The sequence below is a fragment of the Coturnix japonica genome, chromosome Z (genome assembly GCF_001577835.2).
Source record: "Coturnix japonica isolate 7356 chromosome Z, Coturnix japonica 2.1, whole genome shotgun sequence".
In the NCBI taxonomy this organism is placed as follows: Eukaryota; Metazoa; Chordata; class Aves; order Galliformes; family Phasianidae; genus Coturnix; species Coturnix japonica.
This window is the reverse complement of record NC_029547.1, coordinates 50,174,098-50,186,688: the sequence shown is the minus strand read 5'-3', so window position 1 is coordinate 50,186,688 and position 12,591 is coordinate 50,174,098. Positions and strand designations below refer to the sequence as shown.

Sequence of the window (12,591 nt, the reverse complement as noted above, 5' to 3'; positions counted from 1 at the left end):
ATTATATTTAAGTCCACAATTTTCGTTTGCTTGTTTTCTGTTTAATTTTGAACAGAGAAACTTTTTTTCAGAAGCATTATACTGGAGTTCTTGTACTGTTTTCTGCCAAACTGTGAGTGTGGTGTTTTACAAATGAATCTGTGCTCTGAAATCCAGACCCTCCAGAGCTGTCAGTGGGGCCAGAGGAAGAGACTTCTGCTGCAGAAGTGAAAAATATTGAATCACCCCAGAAAACTCTTGTGCAGACTGTTTGTGCTGGCAGCCTGTCAGTCCCTGGTTGCGTAAAAGGGTTAGAAAATATGGGAATGCGTGGTCTCTCCCTCTTGCAGCACTGGTTCCCAGGAGCAGTCAAAACACTTGCTGAGTGAACAGCCCATCTGGATTTCACTCACACCACCTTTGACCCCTCAGCACCTACTACAGGGTAACAACCGCAATCTCCTCCTACTGCTGTCATCACCTATACTGAGAGAAAACACATCCAGATCCATTCACTCCTCACTGCCCAGAACTTGCTCCCTGTTTTTGCTATGCCCTAAAAAGGCAAGCATCTCTAATTCGTCCAGCTGTAAGACAGAGCCTGACAAAACGTCTGTGCCTGCTTGTTGCTGAGCGCCACATCCAGCTCATCCATTCTTGGTGCGATCAGAGCTCATTTGTGAAGACTGTTTTAGAACAGGGCTGATAGATTTATTGCACTGCCAGTGACAGCAGCAGCAACAAACTTGCTGCAAAAATCTGGGGGCTTTACTCTGCTGTAGCTGTATTCATTCAAAAGCTGGATGTGCTTGATGGATATTTCTTCTTCTGCAGACTTTCATCATTTTAAAACATGTTATTCTCTGTAAACATTATTGGTTTTTGCCATTTTGTTTTCCCTATTATATATGTTCACTGAAAACCTCTTTTATGAATATAAGTAGAAAGTAAAGGAGTGGAGTAGCATCAAGTAACAACCTCAACTTGTGTCTGAATGCTGTAAACAGACATGATAACTGCTTCATAAACTAAATTTTGTATACACCAAATCTCATGCAAAGTATCTGCTCCTAACGTTGCTTAACACAAGCTGAGATTAATTGCTGAGTAAAGTCGTTAAGTGCATTTTTTTATATACAGACTTTATAAAAAATTAAATACAAGTTTCAACTTTCTCTGCAAAGATTTAGCCATATCACTTTGCACATAGATGTACAGTGGCTCGGCAGCATTTCCAGCATAAAAAACAACTTACTTCCAATGAAGACAATACTTATGTTTTGAAATGAACACTTGCACTATCTCAGGAAATAGCCGATCAGTCATGGCCTTAATAAAGTAATAGCAGTGAGACATTCAGGCCTGGTTTCACTACTATAATCTTCACTCAAGAAAAGTACAACAAATGCTTGCAGTTCAACCTCTCCTACCCACTGTGAGCATTCTACTTGCAATTAACGTGAAATTGGTGAACAAATTGATTAACTAAATGGATGAATTTATAGCTGTATGTTACAAATTTATGAACCTCATCAAAAAAATTAAACAACAAATCTTAATTTAGATTCCAAGAATGTTGAAAAGGAAAGAATCAGCATAATCAAATTTGGCCAAACTCCAATATGGCTAATTACATTTTGCATATGTAAAAGCTTCTTTTCACTTAAATCAAAGAAAGATTTTTCTTGATTCCTTTCTTGTCCCTGGATGGTTCTGTAATATTGCCTGTGCAACTGTCATGGTTTTAGCATTCAAACTACTACCACAAAGATGGCTGCATTTCACCCCAGCATGAAAGCCTTTTACTTACCCTGAACTTATTGGGCCCACGTGTTAGCATAAAATTTTATTCCGAGTTCATTATTTGATTGAAAGCTTTAAATCATTTAAAATGTGTTACATAAAAAACACTAGCATTATTAGAATCAGCATTTGTATCAAGTTTTCTGTTAAAGAAACTATTACCTTTCCCAGTGGCTACACACATTTGGATCTTCAAGATTCAAAGATGAAGTTGTCCCCAGCCAATGGTACAGGAGTATAACAGGGAATCCAAAAAAGGAGTTCAAATGAAGAACCATCTTTTCGAAAAAGTAGCCTGTAAAAATGTATACGTATTTATGATTTATGAAGAATATTGTAGAAATGAGAAAAGAGACAGAACTAATTATTCATTTTACTAGGAAATACATAATCAAGCCAATGTATGAACCAGTGGGTACTTCAAGACACATGTGATGCCTGCCCAGCAGCAGTAAATACATGTCCAATTTGGTAGAAGACAAATGGAGTAGTTTCTGCAAGTGGTTGGGCAACCAGCTGGCAAGCAGTACTAAGCCATCACCAGATTGCAGTCAGTGAGGCTCAGACCATTTCATGGTGGTTGTCCCTGCCAGATAACAGATACAGATAGCTGTAATTTAAAGGAAAGACTAGAGCCTCCTGAAGACCAAAAAATAAAAAAACCCTCATTAAAGGTTTGGCTGACAACATGTCTTCAAAAAGCCTAAACTTGACTTACTCAAAAAAGTGGCTATCCATTGATGGATAGCAGCACCAACCTTCTAAAAATCACAGATAAAGCACCTTAAGCAGCTTCAGTCAGTGTGACATTTCCTATTAAAACCATATCCCCAACATTATGAACCAGTTTCACAATACAGCTTCTCTAAGGATGCCTAAGCACTGAGAACCTGGGGGGAAGTGCCCAGTGTCTGCTCAAGAAAGTCTGCATCTCAATACCTGGTGATACTTTGATTTGGGCTCATCCACAAAACAACTCCACACAGGGCATAGGGAAAGGTGTCATATGTTTTTTTATTAGTTTTTCAAGATGTTAGACGACACTATGAATAAGTGCCATGTTAGTTCATGATTTGCAAAAAATATTACAGTGCCTTTTACTGACTAACCAACAGTGCCTATGCAAGCAAATTAATTAACCACAGGAAGAGGTTCAATCACTTTGCTTTAAATTATTAAAAGACAGCATCACATTTTATTCTAGTGTTACTGCATAGTCTGCATAAATATCCTCTTCATTACCAGTTGTACAGTTTCCAAATAGAAAAAGCATTCTGCTCAAAAATGAATTACCCTTATAACATAAAAACCTAAAAGATTATCCCAGTACTTTCACTGAGTCTATCTTAGATTTCAAGCAAGCAGTTTTAATTTGCATACCAAAACACTTAGAATTTCATTTACCTTGAATTCATAAATGACAGAATGAAAGCTGACAGAAGGTAATCTGTAGCAGCTCTAACTACCCTGCTTCCCCTTATGGGAAACATTTGACCTTACGCCTTAATTTCTGAACAAATTTTAACACTATATTGTGCCTGAGATCATACTAAATAAATAAATAAATAAATGAATAAATAAATAAATAAAAAGATATAATTGAGTCTATTGTGCAGGATAATAAAATAAGAAAGTAACTTCTGGTTGATGTACTTCTTTTCAAATATTACAGATACTACTAACAAAGTAAAATAATTGAAAATAGACAATTATTATTCTAAGTATCATGGAACAGGTAAGAGCAAAACGCACCAGTAACTTATGTTAAGAGAAAAAAAAGGCTACAAATCCATGAAAAAGGAGGAGATGAAATAGTCTTACTTTACAGGACCCTGTTCTGAAGTCAACACAAAAAAAAACTCACAGAAAGAAAATAATATATTTAAGATATTTGAGAAAACAGAGATGATCCCATTTTGCTAAACCTCTCTTGAAAAATCATGGCTGCTGAAGGGCATTTCATAGTCTACAACATAGACTATTAAACTACTTTCTCTACATAGCAGAGTAGCCAATGCGCAGTTGTTTAAGAAGGAATAAAAGCAGCTGTATTTTCAGTTAATAATTTCAACGAAGTGGTGATTTCCCTCATTAGAAATAGTCACTTTGATTATGCAGATTATAAACTGTATTTCTTTTATTTTATTTTTTCTTCTTCTCAACTTCAGTAATTTTCCTTTTGGATACATTTAACAAAATATAAAATTAATAAAATAAAATTTAAAAAAAAAAAAGAAAAAAATTTGCATGAACCCCCTAGTGTAAAACTTGATTGCATTCCCAATCTTTTGCTTAATTATTAAGGAAAATCAAAACAGAAAATCAGCACCACTGATTAGCATTGCTAAAGTGTTTATATTAGCAATAAAAAACGCAGATGACTGATTTAACTCTTGGTGTCTGCAGTCAGCACTGAGATGCCCTTTTCAGAAATTCACTTCTTACATTTTGCTTAAGCCATCTCACCCAATAATTCATCAGTGTGCTCACTATCCATATACAAAATACCTTGATTTAAGTAATAAAAATGTTCCTGCTGCAAGATGCCTTGACTCTGTAAATCACTGATTAGTAGAAGTGAGAGGGAAATAATAACAAACACTAAAACTGAAAGCTCCTCTGGCCTACTACATAATATTGTGTAATTCATGTCCCCAGACCATAAACACTTCCCACCAGGCATCTACTGAAAACTTTAAGATCTGATTATCCTAAAACTTGGAGTAAAAGCCAACTTCACTTGCATTTGAGAAGAATCTTTAAGGTAAGTTCTGTGCAATGAGGTCACAGTCTGTTTAGATCAGATATACCTCTGTTTCCATGGGCTTTAATACAATCACACAGTTTTAAAATGTGAACTAGAAAGCAAGGGAGCTGCATGAAGCATCCATAGATTACTCCTATATGTTTCTGTACTCCTATTAAATAAATAACTTTAAAATAAGTTTAGCTCATGATATGTCTACTATATCAAATCAAGATATTAACAGCCACCGGTAATAGTCATGTTAATGAATTGAACGTCACAAGGCATACTGTCACTTCTAACAAGGTCATTTTTAAGATGGAATAACAGGTGTATCTTAAAAATATACTCCCCAAAATTATAGATTCTCACCTGAAACACTTTTAATGTGAGCAACTACATGAACTACTTTAATCCCACCAGCAGGCAGATGAAAAAGCCTGTATACATATGGCATAACAAAGTTAACAAGTGCAGTCATCTGAGATATTTAGACACTTTCTCTGTGAATACCAGCAGTGTTGATACTTTGCACACATTCTGTTTTATTAATCTTTTTCCTATACAATCCAGGATCAAAAACAGAATAAGTAACAACAAAAAAAAAGAAAAACAAATTATTTTCTTCTGACTACTGAAAGCTGAGGTGTGATTTCAGATGAGTTTCTTTGTCTTCTCCAAGCAGAGCCACAAGCATAACACAGAGGACACAGTGATCCCTTAGACTGGTCTGCACGAAAGGTAAATGGGCAGAACTGGGGGAGAAGGGGAAGATAAAGCAGTGCAAAGCAAAAACTGAAGGTTGCTCAAGGCTGTTAACAAATTTTATATGGTCAGCAAAATCAAACACTGCTGGTGAATCAAGCAGGATTAGAACTGCATTGGCAACAAAGAATATGATGACACAGTTGCTAACATGACATAATGGATCCAAGACTGAGGGAAATGCTGAGGTAGCTTTCTCATTAGCGTTGCAAAAGCATTGTTACCACTGCAATATAAAAAATGCAATTTATTTAGTGGATGAACTTCAGGACATTAAGATCTTTCTATACTTTCTCATGATATCTGTAGAATTTTCCAACACATATTTCTGTCTTCACAGTGGCACAGAATGAGTATGTTAAACAGTGTTCTTGCACTTCAGTGTGTTGCTTTAAATTGCACTTACTCTGCATTATCCTGTGTGTACAGCAAATCCTATTTTGAAACATTTTCATTCTGTCCATCATAGATCAACTCTCAGACTGAATTTGTAAACTACACAGATTCTGTTGCTGATAGCTCTGTCCTTATGATCTCCGGGCCGTGAAAAAGCAAGAGGCCCATAACAGACTGCTACCAGCATGTAGCAATTGCATCTCCAAATGAGATAAATACATTTTGTAAAGACCCTCTTGTGAATTTTTTGGTTCTTCGGTTCCTACTTAGTGTTTCTGATACCCTTATGTTATTCTCACTCCCAAGTTTCAGATCCTCTATGAGATCCACAATTTGTTTATAAAGTCATCTCTTATACAACTGATGTCACGTGATGCAAAATCGAGCCTGACCTAATCTTGTCAATAATGATTAGTCTCATGTTAACTTCTATGAAGAAAATCTGATTGCTTTCATTGATTGCCTTAGAAAATTAATAGATGGAAGAGCAGAAAGCGGTTATCCTTTGGAAATCAGTTGGATAGTGTCACATGAAACCTCACTCATAAAATAAATACGAACTAACCTGAACAGCAACATTATCACATCAACCCTACATGGCTGGGAAAAGAAAACTTAAAGAAACAACACAACAATCCCACCATCTCACTCTAAGTGACCATTTCTTCTTGAATGCTCAAAATATGTCACTCCAAAGACATCATTGCTAGTTAGGGGAGCACAGAAGAAACCAAACTACCATTCATCTTCAAAGCTGAAATTTTTCTCGACAGTACATGTGGAATTCGGACACTTTGCTAAATGATAATTCAAGAAGGGCCTAAACTGAATGGCTCTTTCACACCCTGATGTTTAGAGATGACAAGGCCCTGTCTTGGTGCAGGTTAAAAAATATAACCCTCTCACCTTGTGCTTCTTTAAAATGTTAATGCACAGCCAAATGTGTTCTTCAAGCTACTTCAGCAATACACCAACTAACAACTTGCTTGCTGAATATGCCAAGTATATGAGGAGCTATAAAATGCAGTAATCCAATCACTAAGCTCACTCCACAAGAGAAGATATTAATTTTCTGATTTCACATCTTAGTACACCAATGCAACAGTCCCTCCAGGTTTCAACTTCATACTCATTTACTTATCTGCAAGCTCTTTCACAACAGAAGTCCCTCAGGATGGTAGTCATTTATGACAATTGCCTACAAGGCAATGAACAATATCCCATAGTTCTCTTTCAATGAAGAACAGGGTATCCTTAAGACATTTAAGGAAACCTATACCTCAGACAGACACTCGAACCTCAGTTAATATATTTAAGATTCAAAGTGAAAAAAAAACCTGAAAACTCTGAAGTGTCCAAGGCTTTTTTTAAGACAGATTGCGAGCAGTTAAATGAAAAAATGATGACTTCAGACTGATATCTGAGAAACATATTAAAAGCTGACTGTGCTGGAACAGGTCTCATTACAAGCATTTTGCTACTTTTTTCAAAGACTAAAAAAAATAAGGTTCTCTTTGGACCACCAAATTCACTTAAAATTATGCAGCATTTTCACTATACAGACAAAAGGACCACAAGAACTAAACTGTTAAGGATGACATATCCATTTATCAGTCCCCCTCTCCTCCCACATACCAGTGTTAAAAGGAGAGGAAAATAAAGTTCAGTGGAAGTCAAGTTTGCATGGGGCAAGGAGGCACAGAAAAGAACAAATGCCATCATGCCAGATCCTTTGCAGATGGACTCATTATTATTCCTATGGGGCAGGCTGCCAAACATCACAAGCATGGAGTCCTTTCACTGTATATCATTGTGCACTAAACTAGAGCACTGTTGACGTTAAAGTATTTTACATTATTTTCAGAAAGATAACAAATATAGACCTTGAACATGCAAGGCTGTGATCATTAAGGTTACCTGTTGCACCTGTCTGATTGGCATATGGAGCATGTCTGAAGATTATTCACACAGGAAGCAGCACAGATGAACTGTTAACAAATAAATCTCTCAGCTAAAAGTGCTATCCAGCTATTTTTCAACTAGATGAAAAAATACCCAATAAAGACAGTTGTCTTTATTAAGGCTGTCTAGAAATCAAGACAAAGTATCTGAAAAGTGCAACTTCAGAAGATGAACTGTAGCTAGAATATAAATCGTGACAGAACTTCTTTTAAACAAGAAGCATTAAGTGGACTATATAAAATGATGTCAAGAAGGTGTACTTCGTATCTAAGTGAAGGGCAAGCAGAAGCCTGGCTTTAGAAAGACTAGCTTCAATTGCCATATCTTTCTGCTACATTTTCTGTGGATATTCAGACATCACTGTTTCTGTGCAAGCTATTGCAGCTGTTTGTGGTCTGCACAGAGGTTCACGGTTGTCCTCCCTTCCAGTCCCTCTCCACAGCTGCTGACGGCCCCAGGGCTGGCCAGCTGCTCCTGGGGAAAGCCACCAGCCACATTTTGGAAGTAAACAGCGGCTGGACACAGGAATTTGCAAGAGCGAGGATCTAGCTGGTGCCTTCCCCCCAGCTGGGACAAGGCCACCAGCACAGGGAACCGTTGTGGTTTAGGGACAGACACCAGGCACAAGCCTGAAGGGCCATCAGGCACAGGGCTATGCACCAGTGGCTTTCGGTCTGTACGCAGATGGCACCTGTCAGCACTGGGCATCCTTCCCAGGATAGCTGCTGATGGATAGTAGTAATGAAAGCAGATACCATACTTTTAAAGAAAGGCAGTACAGTCCAGGACTTGATCTAGAAACCATATCCAGACTTTTCCCCTCCCTTTTCCTATTTTTTATCAAATAATGTAATCCTTACTGGACCATCAGTCTGTGTATTAATCCCAGCGTTGTTTAATTGTACAGGTGAAGGCTAGAGAGCTAAGATGCAAGTGTTTAGGGAAAATTATTTCTCAGGCTAAATGTTACTGTCATGTATGAAAGCTCTATTTTAACAGAAGAACTTGTTAAGAAATCTATACTGAATGTTTAGCACTGTCCCCTAATCAGATAACATCATCTGACATCTGATACTATTTTTTTTTTTCCTAAGGATGTTATATTCATGGATGCAACTGTGAAAACTTTGTGGTTGCTGACAAGTTGCCTGGGACAATCCTGTGGCTGCCTAAATAAACCAATTCCATGGTTCCACTTATGTGGAAACTCTCATTCATAGTTTTACCCTCTCTTGACCGTAGCTTTTGTGAACTTTATTTTCCTATTATCTCAAGCACCAGCCTTCCAGACACTGCATCCAGTATTTTGATAGTGCATAAAAGAGCACAACCACAGGACCCAGACAATTCCTTTGGCTTCCTATTCATTTAGGATCCATTTCAAATGTGTCTGCCCTTCTATAAAAGTCTTTCACTTTCTTGTATCAGCTCCCTTCAAAGACCTCCTCTGTTTTTTCCTTCCCCAATTACATGCACGTTCTCTTTTTCCACATACACTTCCACATACATTAGATTCTTCTCCTTCCCAGACACAGCCTCTGTCAGCACTGACAAAAATCTTCAGTCTGCAGTTCCCCACACTTCAGACAGCCTTTCACTGGACTCTTTCTTTATGAACATCATATGTATAAACATACTCATTTCTTGTTTCTAACAAGAAATTGTTGTAATTTGTGAACAGATATGCTGGTAACACTGCTTCAATATGTCTACCTTTAAAATGTCATTTTTAAGTAACATTCTACAGCAAATAAAATTGTTATTTCAGATGGCTCCTGATTCATGATTTAGACTGAACATTTCTTTAATTTTCAAAGACAGTCTTTAATTTTCAAAGAAAAACAAACAAATAAAGAAAAAACTGTCGCCATCTCATTTTAACAGTCTGAGTAGTAGTAGTCTATGATTCACTGCATAAGATCTCCCTTCTCACAACGATGCAAATCTAAAACATCCTGATAGAAGAATGGGGAACCCAGAAGTGTCTTAGCTCACATTTCATTCATTCATTCATTTCTTCTACCTTTTATTTTGGCTCTGCAATAGTTAGAATGGACACAGCACTCCTCCATTCTTTCCTCAAAGGGGAAAATTGAAGACTATAATGCAAACCAAAAGAGCCTAGATAATTCTGTTTAACAAAACCATAGTTAAAGGAGCAAATCACATTATCTTGAAGTCAATGGCAATTCTGCCCTAAAGAGCTTTCAGTGACACTACAGGATGAACTGCTGAGGCCAGTTTACAGAGCGAGGAACATGTTAAGATCAACAGTGTGAGCTCTTTTGGAGTTGCTACTGGATAGAATAAATGGAACAGACATATGCACGACCAGACCCATTTTCCCAACCAGTCATTTCACTTCTCACTTATTTTCCTCCACTATAGCTAATTTATTACATCTGAAGTCCCTAATGAAATGCTGTCAAGTGATCACATTATGCCCATTTATAGAGGCAGTTGCTCTACATCATTCCCGTTCTCCAGTTAAAAAAGCAGTTACAAAAACAGTGCTTGTATCTGTGAACTTTCTTTTAAATAATCTCTGTCCTTTTCTTACTAACTTATTTGATTTCCACTGTTCCTTGATGCTACAGGGTGACAACTTGGATTAGTGTCCCATCTATGGCACGTAATATCTGCAGACATATAAGCAAGCAGTTATGGAACAGCTGGGCATTCAAGACACTTAAACTCAACACTTCATTCTTAAAACAAACAAACAAAAAAAGCATTGCAATCTGACAAAAAAAAAAAAAAAAGAAAGAAAAGAAAGCATGTTTGCAGTTACATTGTTTTAGTGCTTAGTCTCCCAGATTGTCAAGAGAGAAGAAAATATATTCCTGGAGAGAAATACAGCTCCTCAGTGGTCTGAGGGCATAGAAGGGATCTCTCTTCTGTAAGTTTGAGTGTGCACACATTTGTGAACACTGGTGCCTGTGTGTACACACAGATAAATACACACAGACTCGCACAGATTCCCTATACTTCAAGCTATATAGTTGAAGCTGGAGAACAAGGTGCTGTTTATTAAAGAATAAATAACACCTTGAAGCAATTAAAATGCTACCAACAATAGTGATTGGTAGTAACAAAATATGTTCTTCCCCGAATGACAAAGTAAACAGCTGTGCACTTTATGCATAAAAACACTTTGATAATGAGTCATTTCATATCAAAAAGTTTCCAGTAGTGATTTATATCAATTTCAGTTTTCTCTCACCTCAATTTTGAAGATATCCCAAATCATTAAATTCTTAAATTCATTTATTTTAATGATGAACCAGACTCTCCTTTGAAAAGAGTGCCTGGTTCATCATTAAAAGAAACTAATGAAGGGAAGTGCCTTAGAAGCTCTAACAATCAAAAGAAGGCCTTTTTGATTTTAATTAATATTTTTTTCAAGATAATTTTTCTTATTAAAATATGTTAATTTACTTTGGTTCCAGGTTATCTGAAACCTTCCTAAAAATGTCTGCTGCTAATTCCAGCCAGAAGCAGTGTAATTTGAAGCTAGAAGAATCAAGACTGCATTTTTATTAACTTGACCACAAGGTCCTAAATCCCTCAAATTGTTCTCCTTTAGGACACATGCTGCATTCTTTAAATCTGTACCTCTTTACAGTATGGGTTTCAAAAGGACAACAGTAGCATAAGCACATATTTGTCATTACGAAAACGGTTTGCTGATAGCATTCTCTGATAAACCACCTTTAGTGACAAGGCATCCTATTCAGAGATCTAATTCTTGCAGAGATTTTTATGCCAAATTCAAAAAACCTCTGTGGTGGTGGGTTTAATGAGGTACTTTGTTATTCTCTGTAATAAAAATTAAAAGAGAGACAGAATTCTTCAGCTTAATTGCCACATCTGTTATTAGCCACTTTACTGTGATTGACTAGAGCGAATGTGCCAGAGATTGTGCCAGAAAACAAGCAAACTTTGTAAGTAGACTTATAAGTTATAGCCCAAGTGGTGTTAGCAGCATCTCTGTTACATCTCCTGCTGTCGCTCAGTTAAAATTACAGGAACACTGGCTTTGGTTCAGACATTCATCAGGAAAAAAAAAAGAGAGAGAGAGAAAGTTGTGTTTTGTTTTGTTTTGTTTTTTTAATGGAAATATAATGCATTGACAATGTTCAGAAAGAAATGTGATGGTCACCTGAATGCAGGAATATGTCATCTCCCATTAATTAATGAGATTTAAACAATCCATAGAACCAGACAGGCCAAAATTTCATACTAAGTAATATATATGCTTTTAAGTTTGCTAACAGATGAGCAGCCAGCTGATTGATAGAACAGTAAAAAACAGGGAGGAATTTGCAGAGGGATTGGACAGTCTGTCACAGACAGGGAGTTTCTGGGAAGAACTGCAATGACATGGACAGTGATTTTGATCAGTGTAGAAACTGGGGATGAAACCTGAATTAACTCTACTTGTTTCCTCTGAGATACTGACCAGCCCAACAGCTCAAAGCCACTGTCACATGCCAGGCCACTTCGATGGCTGCAGTAGGGAACACCCAGGCAGCTTAGCCAAGTGCTTTGTACAGGAGTAGCAAACCAGCCTGCAACTTCAGGTGGGGAAAACCAAAGCCCATTTAAGTGCAGGCAATGAGAGGAGACACACCAGTACTGCCCATGGAAATATAGTGCATAATGCTGAAATCTGGCTTCTGATGACTGAAGACTCAGATTCATGGTAATTACAACTGGAGAAAAACCCTAATGAAGTTGGAGCATGACCATTATTGCACTGTTTTTACTACAAGCTGATCTCCTGTTGGATCTAAAGTCCATGTGATTCAAATCAGTCTTGATGTAGTAGCAAAATGACTCTGAGCTTGTTAAGGCATATTCCCTTGACTAACTGTTCTTTTTCAACTTCACACCATTTTACTAAATGCACAGAAACAAATGTTGCTATTGTTAGCAAG

General features: G+C 37.1%; 1 protein-coding gene across 2 annotated transcripts in view; it reads right to left on the bottom strand.

The window, feature by feature from the left end:
• MEGF10 (multiple EGF like domains 10) overlaps positions 1 to 12,591 on the bottom strand; it is a 90,365-nt gene that overhangs the window by 64,867 nt on the left and 12,907 nt on the right. For both annotated transcript variants that reach the window (XM_015849712.2, XM_015849711.2), the window contains exon 2: positions 1,945 to 2,077. In XM_015849712.2, coding sequence (XP_015705198.1) covers positions 1,945 to 2,060 — 116 coding nt within the window. In that variant the 5' untranslated portion in view covers positions 2,061 to 2,077. The remainder of the gene's footprint in view (positions 1 to 1,944; positions 2,078 to 12,591) is intronic.